We start from the raw sequence: 23,671 nt of genomic DNA on the forward strand, positions 1-23,671 counted from the left end.
GCTGGCTGGCCTATACTAGGTCTTTGATCCTTTCTCAAGGTGAGCTTTTTAAGCACAAAACGTCATGTCTTGGGTGGATATTCTTCAGTTAACAAGAACAGTTAGCCAGAAGCACAACTATGGAAGCCAAAAAGCAAGGTTAATAAGTCCATTGAGAGACTTTCCCAGAACTATGTATGGCCTTTGATGGACCAGGCCCTTATTTTGGCTTAGCAGGTGGTGGGTGCCGTCTACATGCTGAGTTTTACAGCATGAATGCTACTTCCATCATGGAGTCAATTCTTCTAAGGTTTGGGGGCCTGTTACAGACTAGGCTTCAGCCCTGGAGAGGAGCTCTGGAGCTCACCATGACTGTCTGGCTCCTAAAGAGCTAGGGTCTTCCTCAGCCTCTGATATCATTGGATAATTGAGCTGTTTACTCCTTTTCTGGATCAAGGTTTGCTACCAGCAAGTGAACATTGATTAGCAGATGATAGCTGATGTTGGCACTCCCAGATTACGTAGTTCTTTGGTGCAGTTAGATGCTATAGTGCTTAAAAACCCATCTCAGAGCTCATGGTATTCAGTGAGAACACGGGGTTCTTGAATTGGCGTCACAGCCTAAGCCTGAAATCTGTCAGATTTCCTAAAGGTTTTGTTTTTAACGTAGCTACTTGGCTCCATGAACTTCCTCATTCTGGTTCTACAAGCTGCACCTGTGGCAGCTCTCATTTGACTTCATAATAGTTTCTCTCTCTCTAGCTGGACTTGGTAGTTCCTACAAACAAAAGCCTCACTGCATCGTGTAAGTGTCTGTCCTAATTTATGTATACACCTCTATATTTCTGTGTAGATGCACCTGTGTATAACCAGTGTATTTAAGCAAGACTTTGGACAGTTTACAAGATTGTTTCAAAATGTTTGAAAGGTCTTGTAGGTTAATGATTTCCCAGTATAGGCAAGAAACAAAACTATTTTTGTTGTTGTTGTTTTGTTTTGTTTTTTTTTCCCCGAGATAGGGTGTCTCTGTGTAGCCCTGGCTGTCCTGGAACTCATTCTGTAGACCAGGCTGGCCTGAACTCAGAAATCCACCTGCCTCTGCCTCCCAAGTGCTGGAACTAAAGGCGTGTGCCGTTACTGCCCAGTGGAACAAAACTATTTTAGAGACATTTTCCCCTGAATTTAGACAATATTGGTGGCTTGAACAGCTCCCTCCCCACCCCACCCCACCCCACCCCAGTGTTCTTTTTGTTTTTAACTCAACATTTTGGCTCAATAAACACTATGTCTCCCGTTCTACAAGCAGTAGATCCTTTGGTGAGAATGTATGAGAATCGTGGAGGCAGCTGCATCTTTAAATGGTGGGAAGGGAAGCTGAACTGCTCAACATTGTCACACACGGTCAGGCCGATGGCAAAGCCATCCAGTCACTGTGAGACTAGCTCAGGAAGGCAAGCAGTGGCTCGCTTCACAGTCACTGGATCTGGAGCAACCTCCAGCACAGTTGACTTTCAGAAGCCATCAGAGTGTGTCCGAAATGGCTGTGATGATGGTGCTAGAGGAGGAGACCTAGCACGTGCAAGCCGTTTAGCGACTCCTGTAATCAAGGCCAGGAAGAAAGCATTCCTAGCTGTCAATCACTTGCTTACCCTGTACTCCCGCCAACATTTCACACAAATGGCTTTAGCAGTTTTAGAGCCATACTTGGGATTAAGAGACTATTTGCTTGGTATACAATTTGATAATTAAAAAGCCATATTTCATTGACCCTCTGTCCTATGAAATACTTGATATTTGTGTGTTAAGGAAAAGTTGCCCAGTAAGTATGGTTATAAGTATCTGTTGTACACACTTGTTGACTTTACACATTATAAGAGCACATGATATTTTTAAAACTTATCCCTTATAGTGTAATTGTAACAAAAAAGAGAATGCAGCAAATAGCAGTCAAGGATAGTACTGGGGCTGGAGAGGTGGCCTACTGGTTAAGAGCACTGGCTGCTCTTTCAGAGGACCTGGGTTCAAGCCTGATTATCTACATGGTAGCTAACAACCACCTGTAACATCAGTCCTAGGAGATCAGATTCTCTTCTGGCCTCCTTGGGTACACGTAATACACAGACGTAATATACATAAAATACAGACACATAATACACAGGCAAAACATCTATACACATGAAATAAAAATAAAGGCATTAAATTATCAAAAGCATTGGTGAATAATGACGAGATGTGTGCTCTTTAGTCACATGCTACTTTTGCAGGTGTTAGCGAACTTAATGTTGCACCTGACCCTACGAAGGCATTTTTATTCCCACTTACAGCTGTTGAGAAGTGAGGCTCAGAGAGGCTAAATGAGTTCGTTGTTCAAGGGCACACAGAGGTTCGAGGCCAGGGGGAGAACATGCTCCTAGCACCTGTTCTGTGAAGCCGCCAAGTACATTGATTTTTGGATTTCAAAGCTAGTGCGATTCTTTTTAAGCGAATCAATTCAAATATAAAGGAAATGCCTGCATGCTTTGGTGGTTGTATGAGAGATGCTGAAGGTGATGTGGGACATGAACCTGGAAAGGAACCCCTTTATCAGTAGGCATTAGCTTCAGTTCTACTTAAAAATAGACACCATGCAACCCTCCATTGCGGTCAGAGGAGCACGGTAAAAATCAAGCTCCGGGTCTGGAAGATACAAAGCCCGGTGGCGCTCCACCACTGAGCAGTGCCGCACGTCATACTCTGTGGCTTTCGATTACAGACACACAGGAGACGTCTGGGTTCGTGAGAGTAGAGATGCTCAGAGAGTCAGTGATGGGATGTGCTCTCCTCGAACGTGCAGTGACCTCTCATCCGGGCCCTTCCTTGATGCCCTTGCACCCTTCCTGCCCTCTGCTCTTCCTCTGTAGACTTGGAGACCTGCTCACGCCAGTCCTTCCCACCGTACTATGTCCTCTCCTATCACTGTCACAGCACCGTGATGGGAGGGCGGTATCAGGCTTACCTGTGACCGCAGTGACTAGGTGACAATCTGTCTTCTTTTGCCAAATAAAGTGGTGCCACCGTTTCCCCTGGGTTTTGTTCCAGCTGGGCAGTTTCCTCTAATGGCAGGCACAATACCCACCAGGAGAAAGCAAATAAGCCACACAGTGCCTGGGCCAGGAAGCTGACCTCACCAGGAAAGCCTTCCCTTTGGGTTGACATTCGGGGGTGGGTTGCTAACTGCACGTGAGAGCTAGCCAGGGGAAAAAAGTTCTAAGGTCCCATCACTTGTAGGGAAATTGTTGGACTGTAGGATCCTTGGAAGGATGTCAACTTGTTTTTGGTGTATGACAGTTAGTTCGTGATGAAATATTAACCCAAACTACATCTTAGGTAACTGGGAACCTTACCACGCATTAACCTGCCTGATTCCTGTGGTTAGCATTCATTCACAGGATGCTTAAATAGCATGCACAAAGCCCTTATAGGATCCCCATAATTGCATAAAACTGGCCATCATGGGAGTTCTAGACCAGCCTGGGCTACGAGAGACCCTGTCTCCAAAAGGGATAGGGGTGGACAGATACAACAAGGAAACATCCCTTGAATGAACTCCTGTTAGTTTAATGTTTTATTTTGAAAAGTAGAAATTAATTCATCATGAATTCTTGTCATGATGCCTAATTTCAGAAGATGATCTGTTTTTCTCTCTGCTTAATGAGAGACAAACCAAACAGCTGGTGGACTTTGTTATTGTTTATTTATGATATTGGGGATTAAACATAGGATCGTACATGTATTAAACAAGTATTCCACCACTGAGCTATACTCAAGCCTTTTAGAAACACCCCAACTTTTTATTTTGAAGTAGGGTTTTATAAAGATGCCCTGGCAGGCCTTGAGCTTTTGTCTTTCCAGCCTTAGCTGCTCAGCTAACTGGGATTACAGGACTGCTAGGATAAGTGGGTCCAGCTAGTTTGGGACATTTAAAAGATTTTATACCTCTCATTAACAGTAGGTTATAATAAATTATTGAAAATAAAAATCACATAAACCCTAAATCCAAAGCCTATGGGGACTTTTTGAACCTGAAGAATGTTCACCTCAAAATTTATTCGTGTATATTAATTATAATCCCTTTTTTAAAAAAATAAAAAGTAGAATTGGAGTTGTTGGGAAGAGATTTGAGCGATTCTAACATGTGTTTTACGGTCAAGAGGGGAAAAGCTTTTGTTCCATTGTCAGGTTGGCTTTAGAAGAATAGTTTTGGCTCATGGAACTTGTGGCCTTAGGGAGTTGTTAAATATTAATAGAGATGGTTATAGCCTTGTTGTTACTGCTTTTGTATATGTTTTGTTTGCTTCCTTGAGTTGTATAGCCAGGAAATTACACCAGGCGTGGTTTAGGCCAGTATGACATGTCAATTATTGAAGAGAAACTAGGCATGTTAAAAACCCTAGTAATTACATTGACTGATATGTGTAGGTGTCCTATCTGCTGATATTTTGCTCTTCTATCTTCCAGGACCTGCTGAAGTCCCCATGATGTCACCCAATGGGTCCATCCCTCCCATCCATGTGCCTCCAGGTTATATCTCACAGGTATGACATTTAACTGGCATTGCCACTCACAGTGTCATTGTTTGAGCAAAATATATGTCAAGGCTTAGCAAACATCCTTTATGAGTTCCTTTAGTTATACTAACACGAATTGTTTCCTTGTTTGCTTTCTGTTGCCTCGATATAAATGCCAAGCAAAACAACTGGGTAAAGGTTTATTTAAGCCTAAAAGCTGTAGTCCATCATGGAGGGGAGCCATGGTGGGAACTCAAGGAAAGGACTGGAGCGGAACCATGCTAGTGACTGGCCTGCTCTCCTCTTACAGTACAGCTACCTTCTTATTTATCAGGCCTGCCTGCGTAGGGCGTGGCACCTCCCTCAGGGAGCTGGACCTCCTCTATCAGTCCGGAAGCTCACATAGGCTCTAGGCCTTGTGGTGGAGGCATTTTGTCAACTGAAGTTCTCTTCTCGCAGTGTGCCAAGTCGTCAGGAGAGGTTGCTTTTCTTTTTATGGGACTGCGTGCCACTTGGCAGGTCTTCCAACCTGAAGTGCCAGAGTCAGAGAGAGGCAGATAGAAGGGCCCGTAGGCTGCCTCCCTGTTTACTGTGTGTGTGAAATGCCTCTGTGGAACCATCCGCTTTAGAATTCTCCTCCCATCTGCCCTGTGACTCACAGACCTCAGGTCGGCACTGTCCTTCTACCCCAGAGATTCTCACTAGTTACACAGCTCTCTTCGTTCCTCATCTGCTGCTGTAAGAACATTATATATACACTGGAAAATCTAGAGACGACTTCAGAAGAGGCGGGAAAGAGAACAGTCTCGCCTTTACTCAGAGATGAGAATTGCTGTTACTGTTTCTTCCGTTCTACCTCACATAACCCCCTCATTTAAATTTTTTTCTTGGCACCTCTACCTATACGTTAAAAATGCTAACAAATCAGTAATTTTCCATTATTAATATTTTTTGGGGGGAGATGGTGTGGGTTTTTCTGTTTTTCTGTTTTTTTTTTTTTTTTTAAAGTAAAAAAAATTGGCACCTACTTAGGAAAATAGTTGAAGCCCAGGCAAGAACCAACGAAGATTTATCTTCCTTTGATGTGAAAAACAGAGCAATTTCTTCACCATGCAAAGCACACTACTACAAACACTATAATTTCATCTTTTTTCCACTCTTATTATCAGGGGAGCCAACTTAACATTTTTGAGTTGCCAGATTGTTGGCCAGTTTTCCAGCTATTGTAAATAAATGACTTGTTTTACACAAGTGTTTGTACAAGAATCACTAGAGGCAAAAAAGGGTGGGGACAGGGGGATGGGAGGAAGGGTCATGGACAGCATTCATGTCACGAGTCAGTTAATAGAGGGCAACAAGGAATGTCGGCTTTCTATTCTGTCGCCACTCAGTTTGTTCGAGAAAGTGTTTCGTTCCATTGAACACAGTATGGTTCTCACCATTATGACAGCAAAAATAACACCTTGCTTTATGCTGAAGGCCATTAAGGAATAGTAGTTAAAGTTGGACACTCTAATGGGGAGAAGCTGGGTTTAAATGTGTACCTTTTCTTGCTGGTGTTGTTCCAGTCGTTACATTAAATGCAGAGCATTTATTGTGAATCCCAGGATGAAAAAAAAAATAAAAGGATTTTCTTCCTTACACTATTTCTGGTTCTGAAAAACTTTCATTAAAATTAAAGCAGAAAGGGTAAGAGGGGAGCTGTAAACACACGATTGAAGCATCGTCAGTCCTTTGTAGCTGACAGTCCTGCTAGAAAGTGCTAGAAGGTCTGAAGGTCCACAGTAAAAATGGAAGAGTGATGGTGTTGTCGCATTGAAAAGGAAGAGGAGTAAGCGGCCTGTGGAGCTCGTGGCTACCTGGGTTTGGTAAACAGCTTTGCAGGGCCAAGAGGGTACACCAGCACGGGCGGGAGTTTGACCCTGAGCTGTTCCTTTGCTTGAAGCTCTGTTGCAGGTGGGCTTTAGGGCCCAGGACAGCCTGGGTGTTTATAGACCTTCAGCAATAGGTTGTATCGTTAGCAAAATGTCATGGCGAAGTGTCTGAGAAAAGCAAGTTGTTAATATAAAAAAAAACACTGAACTTAGGCAGTAGAATGCAGGTGCGTCTTCTGGGGCTGAGCGAAGTCCACACTTCAAAGGAACAAGAGTGGAGTCCAGTGAAAAGCATCTGGGGAAACCTGTCATAACCAAGGGATCTAAGAAGCAAGAAATGTAGTTGCCAGAAAGTTGTGGGAAGAAAGTGCCTTTATAGAGTTCGATTGCTGTAGTAAAACACCATGACGCAAAACAAAGGGGGAGGGAAGGGTTTAGCTGGTTTATACTTCCATATCGGTGTTATCACTGAAGGAAGTCAGGACAGGAACTCAAACAGAGCTGGATCCCAGAGGCAGGAGCTGATGTGGAGGCCACGGAGGGGTGCTGCTTACCGGCCTGCTCCTCGTGGCTTGCTCAGCCCGCTTTCTTCTAGAACCCAGGACCACCAGCCCAAGGACAGCACCACCTACCATGGTGTGAGCACCCGTGATCACTAATTAAGAAAATGCCTTACAGCTGGATCTTGTGGAGGCGGAATTTCCTTCATTGAGGCTTCCTCCTTGCAGATAACTCTAGTTTGTGTGTCAAGGCAACATAAAAAAGCAGGCTTCTACTCACAGAAAGGAACAATGACATTTAAAACCAAGCGACATCCCACTTCACCAGGATTGGTTTGTCAGGAATGCTTAGAACCGGGCAGTTATGTTTTCTTCCCCATGTCCACTCCTGAAGCCCACATGGACATCTATCTCATCATGCCCTGAGGCCACTGTCACTCAGCCTCCTTGGTCATCTTTACCGTGCTCTGTCAACCACATGTGAACGTGGTAAACATTTGCTTCTAGATGACAACTTTTAATGGCGTGTATTTGTGCGCCTTGTTTTGCCGGCTGAAATAATACCCAGAGCTCTTGCTTGTCCAGCAGTTCAGCCTCCTTTCTGGTCCAGTGGCCCTCCTGGTAGAGGTAATCCTTTAAGAACTGCCAACCAGAATAGCCATTCTGTTCTCTCAGTACAAAAGAGCACTTTGTCCTCTCTCTGTCGTAGAATGTAATACATTTCGTATGTCCCCAAGAGCTGCCATTATTCCATGTGGATTTGTATATTCACACATAGGATATTGGCTGGCATAGAACAGGTTTTTAATGAATGTATAAATAGAATTTGGGACTGGAGAGGAAGCTTGGTAAGGTGGCACACCACATAATGTTTTAGTCAGTGATAGACTTCCCGTGTGGTGATATTGTCCTAGAGAGTGGATACAACAGTGATTTTGTAGTTGTCTCAGTTTTTGTAAGTACCTTCAGTGGTGTGCATATGGTAGAACTACCTACTGATGCATTTCTCAGAGCACATCTCATCTGTTATGTGATATATAATGATATGAGAGAGGTTCAGGTAGTCATCGAATATGTCATACCTGGAAAAGAGCGAGATCAGAGTGGTCTATATTTGCAAGAATTGAAACATTATAGTATATATTTAAGAAAGAAGAAGGGAGCCCTAAGATAATCCAGCCAAGGGAAAAAGTCATTTTGCCCTTGGAGCTGGGATCATTAGATCTTCACACCTTTAAAATGAATGACATTGAGTCTTCACCTCACATCCTGTACAAACATCTACTCACAGTGGGTTCAGAGCAAAAATGAAGACTAAAATTGTAAGATTTGGGGGGTAGACTTTCCTGAACTTACTGTGTAAGATGGAGTCTTAGCTATGACAGCCTGAACAGTGAAGTGAAAAGAGCAAAAGTAATTTTAGCTGTTCACAAATGGAACTTGTATATAGACGCCATAATGAAAAGGACTGCTCTGGTAAACCTGGAGCACCTGGCAGGGTCTGCCTGGCTCAGTCTGCATCACACAGACTGAAGCAGTTTTCATTGTGTGTTGGCTGTGGTTCTGTGGTCCCTTCCCCTCCATCATTAGCTTTCCAGATCGTTTATGTGTAAAAATGTCTTAAGCAGATGCCCTGAGCCTTAGTTTCCACATTTCAAACTAATTTATAATGGCTTGTTCGAGTGTTTTAGGAACACTTCATATTGACCCAAAGATCTGAAAAGCATATGGATCGAGTTGACTGTGCAGGTAGGAGTTTGTCATTTGGGAGACCAATGTCTTCTTTCTCCAAGTTGACTGATGTAATAAAGAAACTGGTCAAGAAGAATATCTTATTTCATACCTCTAGCCATCCTTTGATGGCATTAGCACTAAATCAGTACTGATTGAAATTATATATCCTTTGGCATGGAGAAAGGAAAAAAAATAGATTGACAAATGCATTTAAGTTTGACTTGTGGTCTAGCAAAGATGGCTGGTGGGTAACGTGTTTGCCACCAAGCCTGACAGCCTGGACTTGATCCCTAAAGCCCTCATGATAGAAGGAGGCTGTTAAGTCCTCCATTACTGTTCATCTGTGAGTTGGTATCTAGTTCTCAGAATGGTACCTGACATATCACAAGCGCTTACCAACACTTGATTAATGGCGGGAGTCATTTCTGTCTTAAAGAGGGAGGAAAGAATTTGAGGGCCCTTTGAGTCCATTCTAACCTGGAACCAGACAGTTTTCTATTTATTTTTTTCTTCACCATGTCGATTAACCAAGAGCATAGTTATGTCTCCAAAACCATCCTAGGCACGACACGGCACAGTCCTTGGGCACTTTCTATTTTCTCCGTTACAGTGCTTTTCTTTACTTAGTTCATGATAGTATTGAAACTGTCACATCCAGAGACTGAGTCATAGTCTTCACGTCACATTTAATTTTATTACAGTCATCACAGTACTTCTCTCCAAATTAATAATTTTTATCATATCTTATATTTTTAAAAAATTTTATTTATTTTTAGTTATGTGTACTAGTGTGTCTCTGCTTTTCTGTTTGTTTACCATGTGCATGAAGTACCCACAGAAGCCTTAAGAGAACGCCAAGTCTCCTGGAACTAGAATTACAGATGATTGTCAGACACTGTGTGCTGTGTGTGCTGAGGATAGAACCCTAGTCCTCCGCAAGTGCTCTTAACCACCAAGCCATCTCCCCAGCCCTCTGATAATTTAAGACTATGTGACGTCTGAAAGAATTGTTCTGTTTTAGGAGTGACTGGAAATTTAGGCTATCATTTTATCAACCCGTCCCCAGTGTTTTCATGTGCCACACCTGTATAGTTTGGTTTGATTTTTTTTTTCCACATAGAAATGGAATAATGTTTCTAGTCAGTCTTGGATATGAACTTTATCCAACTCTGTTCATCTTGGTTTGTCAGGTAGAATTTCGGACTGTGGTCATCTGATTATTAGTGTGAGTTGGGTTCTATTTCAAGCACTCTATAAATTATAAATTGATACACATCTTGTAAAAGACATTGCCATTACCTTTGGTGGATTCACCATCTTTTCCCCACTTCGTCCCAGGCATCTGTGTCTAAGCCATGCAGTGTTCCTCGCTACTTCAGTGTGGCTTTTGGCAAACATGCTGTTTCCATATTTGTGCTGTATCCACTGTCTGAATCATGGCGGACCATGACAGCAGGCTTTGGTTTTCTCTCTGCCTCTTGCCCTTTGAGCTGTTCCTTATTCTTGTACCTTTGCAGGCTGGTAGGAGTAGAAGGAAAGTATTTTGGGAACAAAGGAGTTTATTCAAATTTCAAGGGAGCATTCCATCTATGCATTCTTTTTTAAGAGAAAAGACACTTAAACTATGCGTGTGTACCTGTTCTAACTCTGGGTTTCAGTGAACTCTCTTGGCTTCCCTCAACATCTTTGTACAGTGGGCTTGCTGTCACTGTATGCCTCAGGATTGCTGGAGCAGCGACGTCATGGACATGGGAAAAGGTGGTTGGCAACAAGGTTTTCCTAATCATGTTGCGTTACAGGGGCTAAAGGTGTCCTGGTACTTTTTAGGTTGAGGATATTAGAGCATAGCAAATGCAGGTCGTCCATAAATCTTGGCCGTGTCCTGAAGCTTTTGATGTCCCTTCACAGCATGTGTGTCCTAACCTTCAGTGGTTGTCAGTTTCTTAGTGACTTCTCAGCCTACATGATTTCTGTGTAACCCCACATGACGAAGTGATGTACTGAAAACCCCAGCTTGGTAACATGGTGAGCTGCATGTGAACCACACTCTGTGCTCTCTCTCCCTTTGTCTAACTCAGCTCAAGCCCAATTCTCTGGTGGACAGAGAACTGAAAAAATAACAGCTGGGTTGAGGTAGGGATTGACCTTAACCCTTGACTGTCGTCTCTCAGCTGTCCCGGGTGTTGTTGTTGTCCTGACTTTTTCAGGGTTCTTTTGGTCATATGCATTCGGACACTCCTGTAACTGGGACACAGGCTTTCCTAGTTAACGTGCTGCACCCACACTCGCCCCTGTGCTGTGTCTGTGGCGTAGAACAGCAAGCACACACTGCACTTAGAAGCTGTCTCACTTGCCTGCCTCTCTACTTCTTCACCAGCTCCTTCTCTGCAAGCAGGGGACGCGGTGCTAACAGCTGGTCAGCAAGGGGAAGAGCTGAGGCCCAGCTGCCGAGGAGCATGCAGTTCCTCACCAGTTAGATATGACAAGGCCTTGAGGGAAGCCAAGAGAGCTCACCATACACGGAACTTTCAGAAATAAAAATCAGCTCAATCCGGAGAGTTAGAATGGGTCTCTTAAAACACACGCATAAAGTGTCCTTTCTCTTAAAAGAGAATGCTTAGCTGGAATGCTCCCTGGAAATCTGAATAAACTGTGATGGTCAGATCCGGGTAAAGTTGGCCATCAAGTTGGCTTTCTTCAGTGGCCTGAGGAAGGAGGGCTGCTGCTCTTGAAGGATGAATGAATTTGTTTTCCTTCATTCTGTTTTCACAGCAGGGAAGCCTTATCACCTTAGTTAAAAGGAAGTTGAATTCAAACCTCCTGCCTCTGGAACCCTCTAGATGTGTGAGCTTATTAAAAGGCTGCCCTACCACCACCAAATACCATAATTCTATGGCTTGTGGAACATACTGCACCTTCCTACAGTTCTGGAGGCTAATGCCCCAGGCTCAAGATGGCAGGAAGTCTTCCAAGGCTTCTGCTTTTGCCCTCTGAATGCCTGTCTTCCCTAGGTCACATCACACGGTCTGCCTCTTGACCTCATGTCACCCTGCGCACACATCCGGAAGCCTTGGGCATTAGCCCTTCAGCATAGGACCTGGAGATGGGGTTTGGTTGGGTGTAGAATGCAGCTCGCAATAGGTAGCCATCTGAGAACACAGCCCCCTCTCCCAGAGTTCCTTGCTTCCCTGGATACATGTGAATGGCACTTCTGTTGAGCTCAGAGTCAAGGATAAATTTGGACGAAGCATTCTTTTTCCAACTTGTGAAATCTTCCTGTGTGTACTTTTGTAACAGCACTTACTAGCACCAAAGGCTGCTAGTCCCGCTCACCTTTGAGTATTCTGTGGTTAGCAGTGCTGCTATGTGTCAGGAAGTCACTGTTGAGTTGAATGTGTGATTTGCCTGCCTCCGGACATTGCCATAATTCTGTTTACCCCAGAAGGAAGTGAATTTGGTTCTTTTCCAGTAGTTATATAGTTATATATGGAGATTGAAGGCATATTTTCTTGCCTTTGGAATTTTGTACTGAATTCTCTCAGATTTTTGATTTCTTCATGTATGTATATATATATATATATATATAATATATATATATATATATGAATTCCTTTTATTAAAGAATATTATTACCACCATTTCTGAAGTTGCATTCTTACTAAGTCTCTCAGCCTTCTTCAGGCATTTACCTGAGAATGATTTCCTTAGGTAGATTCATAATTGAATTTGATAAGTAAAATGTACTATAATTTATGTTATTAAGCAATCAAATTATCATGTGTTTTTTTTTTTTTATACTTTAGCGTTAATACTTCATTTTGGGAGGATGAAAGACAGGTCTGGTTTGCATAAGAGCAGGTTTCTGAAAGTGTCTTATAATGTATGTACATGTAAATGTCTTTCATAACTACCACAAAATAACTCAGGGTAATTAGAACAGTGCTTTAGGCAGTTTTAATATGTGCATCAATTTGTGGCTGTATAATGCTACTTACTTTTTTTTTTTTTTTGCTAGAACCTGTTGTGTGTGTATATAAAGATAATTTATTCTTCAGAGTAAATTTATTTTGTTAATTTTTAGGAACAACTTTGTAAGGACAACTGTTCTCATAACAATAGTAAGAAGACAGCTCTTCAGCCCTGTGCATCAGTTATTTTCCTTGTTAGAGTTTTTTGATGAAGGTTTTTTTTTTTTTTTTTAAAGTACCATGCTTATAGCAAGCCAAAAGTAAGATCATGAGAATGAATTATTTTCATTACAACCTTCACTATAGAGCGCTCCATTGAAGTCCACATAGTCACCCCGGCAGGAAAAAGTACAACTTCCAGGAAATGCTTTGCTTTTTGAACCTTGAAGACTGAATGAATGTCTTAGGAAATGGGAGCACGTGGAAGATAGGGAAGAGAACACTGGGGGCACTGGGGACATCGGGGTGACCCGTGTTTGTGTCACTGCTGGGAAACATCCTCCTTGACGCTGCAGTGGTGCGAAGTGTGCTACGAGCGTATCTGTATGCCGCGGTTTTGGCAGAGGAGGAGATGCTGTCTGTCTGTCCCTGCTTTAAGCACTGCTGTACATGGGCTTGTAAATACCTGCTGCGTGTCCCTAAGTAGCTTAATGCAGTTAGCGGGCCACGCCCAGCAGTGCCTACCTTTCTTCAGAGCTGTAAGGACAGGGAAGACTGCTCGCAGCTCTGGGAGAGAACGATGCAGACCCTTAATTTCAAGGAGTGAATGTTGAGTTTAACGAAATATTTGCACAGTACAGAATTTTATGTTACTTTTTGTGCATATGAGTGTTTATGTGCACTATATGTGTGTAGATGCCCACGGGGTCCAGAGACAGCGTCGAATCCCTGGGGCTGGAGAGCTGCCCTGGGTACTGGGGAATAAAACTGAGGTGTCGGGAAGAGTAGCAGATGCTCCTAACCGCTGAGCTGTCTCTCCAGCCCTGTTGTCCATTCATACAGACCAACTGATGCTGGTAATTCGAGTCAAAGTCACTTTGAACACTAAAATGTGGACTAAATTATTAGAGATTTGCCAGTTTGGCTTTAGCAATACTGTTTTTTTTTTCCTTCTTTTGTTTTCCATGAAACTAAGCATAGGGTATGTTTTTGCTATTAGAGATAATAAAATTATTTTATTTTTTTGTCTTGTTATCAACCTCCCAAGATGCATTGAAAAAAATCGATTTCAATATACAGATTCCATTTCAAGCATTAAAAAGGAAAAGAAACCACAAATGGAGCCCGTCAGAACATGTGCCTCATTGCCTTAAATAATGGCTTGGACCAAGTTTCAGTGAGCCTGTTCCTGGATTCCCAGTTTAACATTGCACACGAGTGTGCGTGCCTGTGTTATTTGTTTTTCTTTAATTTGGCTAAAGCCAGGTCGCTTCCTCTACAACTGAGCTGTTCCCTCAGCTTCCTGAGGTGATCCTGATGTCTTCCGCACCGGCCAGGCCTAGAGCCCGTTCTGTCAGCTGTTTGGGCCCCACTGTTCTTTAAAGCCTCTGTAGCTGTTTGTGACTCTCACTTCATGCTCTCTCCTTCTGCGTTACCTCAAAGCTCTGCTTTATCACTGTGCTGTCTGCTGCAGGGACTGGGCCTTTGCTTGTGTTATGCCAAGACTGGCTCAGGCGGACTGGCACAGCTCAGGCGAGTAGGCCTTGCCTGGCGCACTGCTCTGAGCTAGTGCAGAACTGCTCAGTTTTGCAGAGATCCCAGGCGAGCGGCTGACTGTAGAGAGGCCGGCCAGCATCTATGCCAGCATGTACGCCGGGGTTCTTGGCTGAAAGCAGGACAGTTAGGTACAAAGTTGTCTCTCCTGACTTGAGATCGCTCAAGTTACCATTGGTCAGAATCCCTTCAATGTGTCCACCTTCACGGTCCAGGTAAATGATATTTTAGTGTACTTTGGTGGCTTTTGACATTGGTGTTCCCCGTGTTTTCTAATGTCCAGTGACTTGGGTGTACTAAAGCAGAGGTAGAACAGATGTTGTCAGATAGGTCTAGAAGCCCAGTCCTGGAAGCATTAACCCATAGACTCTTCTGTAAAATCATTCAGCTTATGGTTATATACAAAGGTGCTCCTACTGTCAGCTTAAACATACAAGACCATAAAATGTTTATGACAAATCCAAGATTTACTAGCAAGGTAATGGCTTTTCTAAAATGTTTTATGGGGTAGGAATCACTCAAATAAAGGGAAGTTACTAATTCCTTTGTATAAGGAACAGGGACATTAGTAATACTTTCGCACCCATGAGTGTGATTGTTAATAGTGTATCTCACACACAATCTCTTTGCTTTCTTCCCTAGGTGATTGAAGACAGCACTGGAGTCCGCCGGGTGGTGGTCACACCGCAGTCTCCTGAGTGTTACCCACCGAGCTATCCCTCAGCCATGTCTCCAACCCATCACCTGCCCCCTTATCTGACCCACCATCCGCACTTCATCCAGAACTCGCACACCGCCTACTACCCGCCTGTCACCGTGCCTGGAGATATGCCGCCCCAGTTTTTCCCCCAGCCTCACCTTCCTCCCACAATATATAGTGAGCAAGGTGAGTAGGTCACAGCTGGCATCGAGATTTGCTCAAACTGGCTACACTCCAAGAACTCTGGAGCCCTCTCTCCTTTGTCACCTGTGGAATGAGCAAGGTAGGAGGGGACTGGTACCAAACTCAGGAGAATTCCTAGTTTCCCTTGTCTTGGATTCTGCCTCATAGGTACCCCTTGAGTGTGTGTGGGGTTGGGTCACAGCTCTGTCTTGCTTCCCCTTCACCAAGAGCGAGGGATAGAATAAATAGGTCGTCTTTGTTTCAGAAGTGAGGCAGATGCTGGGGTGTGTTTATGTAACGCTGGCCTGAGGCAGAGCTGGGGCCGATTATTTCTTTGGCATCATCACCGTCTGACAGGAAAGGGGAAATTGAAATGATTCGTGCCCCATTCCAAATGGTAGACGAGTATGAAGTCTCAATATCCTTTGGATTTTCCAAAAAGATAGATCCTGGCAGAGCTCAGCAGTCGGCGTGCTGTGGCGTGGTCTCCTGCAGCTGTGTCTCCTTTGAGACCAGCTGTGGCTTTAGTCAGTGTCACTAGTTGTTAGACAGATACTTACCTTGAAAGGAAGAGAGGCTCAGAGTCCTTGGCATTGTGTCTTAGCCCTCTGACCTTGGTGTTGGTTGAGTCTGAAGTTCTTGACTCGCCAAATGGACGCTGGGACCAGACAGTGAGTGGGGTGCGGCTGGACTTCCGCTCCAGGCTGTGCAGCAGGCTCGCCTCACTCCCAGGCCGAGCGAGCGAGCAAGCGTTCAGTGCTTCAGGCACTGAGTATGCTGTTCAGAGCATTCCTCTTAGACCTCGCAGTTGTTCAACAAGTCCCCCCCCCCTCCCCTCCCCTTCTCTCCCCCTCCCCTCCTCTCCCTCTCCCTCTCCCCCTCCCCCTCCCCCCCTCCTCTCCCCTTCCCCTACCCCTCCTCTTCCTCTCCCCTCCACCTCCCCTCCCCTCCCCCTTCCCTCCCCTCCCCCCTCCCCCCCTCCCCTCCTCTCCCTCTCCCTCTCCCCTCCCCCCTCCCCTCCCCTCCTCTTCCCCCTCCCCTCCCCTCCTCTCCCCCTCTCCTCCCCCTCCCCTCCTCTCCCCTCCCCTCCCCCCTCCCTCCCCTCCCCTCCCTCTCACCCCTCCCCTCCCCCTCCCTTCCTCCTCCCCTCCCCCATCCCTCCCCTCCCCTCCCCCCTCCCTCTCCCCCCCTCCCCTCCTCTTCCCTCCCCTCCCCCTCCCCTCCTCTCCCTCTTCCCCCTCCCCCCTCCCCTCCTCTCCCTCTCCCTCTCCCCTCCCCCCTTCCCTCCCCTCCTCTTCCCTCTCCCCTCCTCTCCCCCTCTCCTCCCCCTCCCCTCCTCTCCCCTCCCCTCCCCCCTCCCTCACCTCCCCTCCCTCTCACCCCTCCCCTCCCCCTCCCTTCCTCCTCCCCTCCCCATCCCTCCCCTCCCCCTCCCTTCCTCCTCCCCTCCCCATCCCTCCCCTCCCCCTCCCTCTCCCCTCCCCCCTCCTCTCCCCTCCCCTCCCCCTCCCTCTCCTCTCCCCCCTCCCCTCCCCTCCCCTCCTTCTTGTCCCTCCCCCTCCCTTCCCCCTCCCCCCTCCCCTCCCCCCTCCCCTCCTCTCCCACTCTCCTTCCCCTCCCCCCTCCCCTTCCCCTCCCCCTCCCCCTCCTCCCTCCCATCCTCCTCCCCCAGGTTCTTTTACTGCAGCACCACCTCTCCTACCCATTTCTCCTTTCTGTTCATCTCACGTGATCATTTTTTCCTTATTATTAACAAAAGAGAAATCTTAAATGAGTATTTTAAATTTCATAACCTATTGTAACATAGGAATACATTTTCATTATTTTGTTTTTGTTTTGTTTCCTTTTAGTAGTCAGAAGAAATTTAACATGCTTTCATAAAAAAGTGCAGAGAGGTCATAGCAAAGCCTACAGTAAAATATCACCAGCCACCGGCGGAGGTGGCGCACGCCTGTAATCCCAGCACTTGGGAGGCAGAGGAAGGCGGATTTCTGAGTTCAAGGCCAGCCTGGTCTACAGAGTGAGTTCCAGGACAGCCAGGGCTACACAGAGAAACCCTGTTTTGAAAAACAAAAACAAAAAAATGTCACCAGCCAATGTCAGTCTATTGTTGTTGTTGTTCCTTAGTGACATAAGCCAAAGAATCAAACATGGTATAAAGACATCAGAAAAAAGAAAATCATTGTTAACTGACTTGGGCTTTTTAGATATGATCTCACTTTGGAACCTAGATTTATCTTAAACTCATAGCAATCTCCTGCCTCAGCCTGCTATGTGTTGAGCTCATGTGCATGTTAACTAATTTGTGAAGACATCTTTAGTGCTTCCTCACAATCCACATTAAATGCTGGGGAGATTGTCAGGGGGCTGGCTGGCTGTGACTGCCCTGACACTCCTCAGTTTGGGCTCCTGATCCAGTCTGATGATGCCTCTGACGTGCCTGCTGTAGCAGCTGGTTTCTAGGATTCCTAGAAGTTCCTCTTATATACGTGATGGCCGTTATAATCTTAGGCAAGGTGAAACTACGATTCAAACCATAGTCAGGATTAAATAAGCACTGCTGACTCTCCATTTCACAGTGTCCTTTTATCTAATTTATTAAAATAACATTGATCCTTTAACACAGAAATAACGAAAGTGCCACTTTTAGCTGTTAGATTGTAATAAAACAAACTCTTCATATTCCAATGGCGTTTCCATATTCTGTAGAGTTTCCTCTACTGATTTCTCAAGGTATTATACCTAAAAGCAATTAAACATTAACACCTGGAACCGTGAAAGTTTAGAAAACTCTCACCATGCCTTAAAATGGTTCTTATAGTAGTATCCATGGTGACCACTTTAACTCCCAAGGGTAATGCTTTGTGCCGTTTGGAGCGTTTGCTAGCTGCCCGACATATGTTAACATATGTTAATATAGTTAATTTAAACACATCCTTTCTGAATATGGCCACACTTCTTTTCTCATATTCCATAGTCCACACTGCTGCCCTTGTAAAGATGTAAGTTGTGTGGACACAAAGGACATAGTGGAGATTCACCTTTGAGCAACTAAAATATTGTTAAATTCTGTAACTTCCCGTGCCTCCCCGCTCAGCACTGTCTTGTTCTTGGTTGATCATCCTCAGAAATTATTGTTAGTCCCTCTTTTTATGCTCATAAGTGACATAAAATTTATATGGTCACTGAATGACCTATTCCTGAAAGATACTGGGTATTTTATGTTGGTATTTTCGGTTGATAACTAATATAATATTAAAAATCAAATTTAAAACTTCTTGGGGCTGGAGAGGAGGCTCTGTGGTTAGGGGCACCTCTTGCTCTTGCAGAAGACCAGAATTTGGTTCCCAGTACAGTACCCTCAGTGGGGTCCAGTTCCAGGGGTTTCAACATTGTCTTCTGACTTCCACGGTACCTGCACACACGTGGCACACACATGAAAATAAGTTTGTTTTTTTTTGTTTTTTGTTTTTTTTTTACTGTTAACAAAATGCGTCAGGGAGTAGAGAGCTGACTGAGCAGTGACTAGAGCTCTGGCTGCTCTTCTAGAGTCCTAGATTTGTTCCCCCGCCCCACACACACGGTGACTTAGCAGTTGTTCCTATCTCCAGTTCTAGGATCTGACACTCTTCTGGACTCAGGGCACACATGTGGTGCACAAACATGTATGCTGGCAAATACTTACACACATAAATTAAAAAAAAAATGTAAGTGAGTTTCTCCTCTAAGACCATAAGAACATCGCCTGTTGTCTTCCTTCCTAGTTAGAAGTGTCCGGGTGTAGCAGGGACACTCAATTTCGTCTTCCACCCATCGCTCCAGAAGAGAAGTTTGAGATGTTAGCTTAGCTGCAGATTGCCAGGACAGCTCTGCTTCTTCACACATCTGTCCACTCATTTTATGTCTGGTTCCTGTTAACAAATTAGTCATTTTATTCTTTCGGGGGGGGGGGTCGAGACAGGGTTTCTCTGTGTAGCCCTGGCTGTCCTGGAACTCACTCTGTAGACAAGGCTGGCCTCAAACTCAGAAATCCTCCTGCCTCTGCCTCCCAAGTGCTGAAATTAAAGGCATGCGCCACCACTGCCCGGCCACTTTATTGTTTTTAATCATTTCCTCCAATTGTTGCTGCTTTCTCATGCCTCCAAAAACTTCTTAGGTCGTGGTTAAATGTGTACATTCCAATAGAAACATTGTTGCATCGCCAAGAATAGTGAAGTTTTAAATGTCATGGGCCTGTGTATACACACACGTAAAGGAGCATTTCGTCTATTCTCGTCTATGTATTGCATCTACTAAAGACACCGAGAAAGGCAAGGTTAGATTTACTTAGACATTTTCCAGCCCATGAAGTCTTCGGATAACCTTGTTTTCTTCATTTCTCACCATAACTAATGGGAAATTCTAAATACAGTTTGTAATAACTGATAATTCCTTGAAGAGTTGGAAAGGAATACAAACACTGTAAACCAGTAATGTATCCAGCATTGTTTAAAGTGTGTTTTGTAATGTACTTTGCATTGCTTCCTCCAGGGGTCAGGTTATTTGATCTCGCATTCACTCACGGTGGCAGATATAGACTAAGCTTGTATTACTGCACACGTTCATTCTAGAAATTATCCCACTGTATGGAATGTCGAGCTACATCACCCGAGAAGACCAGTACAGCAAACCACCACACAAGAAGCTGAAGGACCGCCAGATTGACCGCCAGAACCGCCTCAACAGCCCACCCTCCACCATCTACAAGAACAGCTGCGCCACGGTGTACAACGGCTATGGGAAAGGCCACAGTGGAGGGAGCAGTGGAGGTGGGGGAGGGGGCAGCGGCGGCGGACCCGGGATCAAGAAGACAGAGCGAAGAGCAAGGAGCAGCCCCAAATCCAGCGATTCTGACGTGCAAGGTAATGCATGCGGTAGACACTGGCATCTGGAGGGCACCACCCCTCACGGGGGAGCTTTATTTCAGGGGGGCGGTTCTTTTCTGGGCACAGGTAGGTGACCTTATTGCTTTCTTAGTCAGGAAAGACTACTATAATGGTTATTTTTTAATTTATGTGGCTTTTTTTTTTTTAAATCACACTGCCATGTAACTGTTGACTTCATCTCAAACAGTACTGGAAATGGTTTTCAGTTTGGTCTGCTTCTGCTGTCTCAGGCTACATCGAGAGAGATGGAAGAAATTAAAGTGAATATTTTTCTAGCCTGCATGGGCTAATTCCAGTACCGAGTAATTACCGCTCATGATAATAGCTGCAGATATCTGATACTGTAGTGGAGTTGGCCATGCCTGGCAGGAATATGTTCTTGTTGGGTTTCAGGTAAGGGTGTCTGTCCCTGAATGTCCTTTGACATCCCCACTGGGGCTTTCACAGACCACAATGAGACTGAGAGCCAGGCTTACCAAGGGCAGAGACAAGGCTCAGAGGACACATGACTTTGAGGTTAATCTTAACGATGATAGATAGGTGGGGCTGGGGGGGGGGACATGCTTATGTTTCATGACACTTTTAGGTAAAATTTAGAGGTAGTTATTTTTGTTGCAACAGGAAGAACAAATAGCAGTCTTTTTCTGTACACATATAAAAGGCAGGAAGACTATACACTTTTATAGACAAGTGGATATATGGCTGAAAAACATGTAGACTTCTAGAAAGATAATGTTTTGAGAACTGTATGAATTTATAAATCTAAATAAATACTGAGAAGGACAAATGTCAGACAGAGATAACTGATGAAGCACCCAGACCCTTGTGTGTATATATGTGTGACTGTGTGTCTGCCTGTGTGTGAATGTGTGCATCTGTGGGCTGGTTTATGTGCTAATGTATGTGGGTGGGTATATGCTAATATATGTGGGTGGGTATATGCTAATGTATGTGGGCGGGTATAGGTGCTAATGTCTGTGTGGTCACTTACTTCTAGAAGTGCATACCAAGGCCGGAGGAGGATATGGAGTGTCCAGCTTGCTCTCTCTCTACCTTACTCCTTTCAGAAAGGCCTTTCCCTGAACCTGGAGCTAGGTCGGCAGCCGGGACACCCCAGTGCTCCTCTTGCCCCCATTCTCCACAGCACTCTAGAATGAAACACAGTTGGATGTGTGCATCTGTGTGCGTACCTGTGTGCGTGCGTGCGTGTGTGTATGTGTGTGTGTGTGCTTGTGCATGTGTATGTGTGAGAGTGTGTCTGTGTGTGTGTGTGTGTGTGTGTTTGTGTGTGTGTGTATGCGCTCGCGCGCCTGTGCCTGTGTATGCCCACTCATGCCTGGCTTTTTATGTTGGCACTTGGACTCATTCCCATCCTCATGCTTGCAGAAGGCAGGTGCTGTATCCACTAAGCCAGGGAAGGCTGCCACACTTCAGTACAATTCATGATGTCATGACCATAAAATTATTTTCATAATAACTCATAACTGTAATTTTTATGCTATTATGAATAATAGCATCTGTGAGTTCCAGTGGTCTTAGGCCAGGGTCATTTGATCCCCCAGGTTGAGAAGCACTGCACTAAGCCATCTCCAGCCCCAACCCTTCCTTACAGTGGTTCCTAGAACAGTGGCTCTGGCTGTGACAACGTTTGTGACTAAAGGAGGTAGAAGCCATGTACATCTGCATGTCTGTGGAAGATTGGCATCTGATAGGAAATTCTGGTAGGCGTTCTTTCTAGGTAGGCCATTTGCAATTGGTAGGTTGTAGCATAAGAAAATGGAGACAGTGCTGTACCCGGTGCCTGTGCTGGGGTATTGTGGGCTGTTTTGATTTTGTCCGGTGCCTGTGCTGGGGTATTGTGGGCTGTTTTGATTTGTCCTTTGTTGTCTTCCTTTTCTTCCCTTCATGCACTTGTTGTACTCTCACAATTATTAAACACAGCAGATAGTGTGTGAAAGAGAGCCAGAGCTGAGCGTCTTTTATACAGCTCTCAAGTGAAGGTACTGGGTCTGGTGTATGCAATTCTTCTTTCTCAGAGATAGCAGGTCTTCCTGTGTTGCTCGAGATGTGCTTGAATCCTCTCAAGCTGTCTTAGTTACAGCTTCATTGCTGTGAAGAGACACCATGACCAGGGCAACTCTTATAAGGGCAACATTTAGTTGGGGCTGGCTTCCAGGTTCAGAGGTTCAGTCCATTGCCATCTTGGTGGGAAGCGTGGCAGCGTGCAGGCAGGCAGGGTGCAGGAGGAGCTGAGAGTTCTGCATCTTGATCCACAGGCAGCAGGAGATTGTGTTATACACTAGGCAGAGTTGAGCATAGAAGACCTCAAAGCCCCCCCCCCCATTGTGACTCATTTTCTCTATCAAGGCCACACCTCCTAATAGTGCTACTTGCCATGGGACACATGAGTCCTTGGGGGTCATACCTTTCCAGTCCACCACAAAGACATAAACTATATTCCCACCTCATCCAACCATATTTCTGGGATTATAGGCTTATACCACTGTGTTAAACAACTTCAGTCAAATCTCCCTACAGATGCTGTTTGGAGTTGGATTTCCTATTTTAAATTATTGTATGTCTTGATTGACACATTATTTGATCATTCTTCTGAAGTATTATGTCATTAAGTATAAAGCATTATTTTATTACCAGTATTTGAGTTTAACCATGACAGAATTCTCCCTCCCTCCCTCCTCCTCTTTCTCCTCCTCCTCCTTCTTTTTCCTCCTCCTCCTTCCTCTCTCTCTCTCTCTCTCTCTCTCTCTCTCTCTCTCTCTCTTTCTCTCTCTCTTTCTCTCTCTCTCTCATACATACACACACCATAGATTATTCACAGGAGGATTTTTACCAAATATGTAAAGGGAATGTTCATGTTGCTTAGGAGTAAGGGAAATGATATAGATTCTTAGGAGAAAAGCAAATAAATAAATGCAAGTGGGCGATCATGGGAAAGGTAACCAGGAAGGTGGAGTGCATGAAGCCCTGAGGAACTTACCTCAAAAGTTGATGCAGCTGTGCTTTGTCAAAGCAAATAGTCATCCTCTCTGTGCAGGTTAGTTAGTTGAGATTCAGGTCCCTAAGTGTGCTCTCTGCTCGAGCTGGCATTGCCGGCATCTACGTTACATACTCACGGACATGCAGGGTCTTCAAGTGTTTTCATGGTGGGATTGTCGGGAAACATAAGGCCGTGTCTGTTGTGTAGAAAGCACTTTCTTTCTTAAGGGTGCTGTGAGCTCCTATTTGCTTCAGATCTGAAGAACCCAGCATTCACAAGGAAAGGGGCGGGTTAGCTCATACGCTGCCCGTGTTTGCTCTTCTCTTGTCCTTTGCTCCCCTCTTCAGAGTCGGCTACTCCCTCTCTGCACACGGCCCAACCATGAAGTCGAAATGAGATGGGGGCTTCCTCCATCCTCATCTGTAAGTGGGCAATTTAATTCCCATTATTAAATAGTTTAAAATAGCATAACTTCACTCAGTGTGATGGTAGCTCCTAGGACTTGCGTATTCATTTTCCCACGTGCTTGGGACTCTATTTCATAAGATCA

At 44.8% G+C, this 23,671-nt stretch overlaps 1 protein-coding gene across 6 annotated transcripts in view; it reads left to right on the forward strand.

Annotated features, from left to right (window-relative positions):
• Fndc3b (fibronectin type III domain containing 3B) overlaps nucleotides 1-23,671 on the forward strand; it is a 293,040-nt gene that overhangs the window by 152,534 nt on the left and 116,835 nt on the right. For all 6 annotated transcript variants that reach the window (XM_052180717.1, XM_052180723.1, XM_052180720.1 and 3 more), the window contains exons 4-6: nucleotides 4,477-4,553; nucleotides 14,958-15,201; nucleotides 19,809-20,099. In XM_052180717.1, the coding sequence (XP_052036677.1) occupies nucleotides 4,477-4,553; nucleotides 14,958-15,201; nucleotides 19,809-20,099 (612 nt within the window). The remainder of the gene's footprint in view (nucleotides 1-4,476; nucleotides 4,554-14,957; nucleotides 15,202-19,808; nucleotides 20,100-23,671) is intronic.

The sequence above is a fragment of the Apodemus sylvaticus genome, chromosome 4 (assembly GCF_947179515.1).
Source record: "Apodemus sylvaticus chromosome 4, mApoSyl1.1, whole genome shotgun sequence".
In the NCBI taxonomy this organism is placed as follows: Eukaryota; Metazoa; Chordata; class Mammalia; order Rodentia; family Muridae; genus Apodemus; species Apodemus sylvaticus.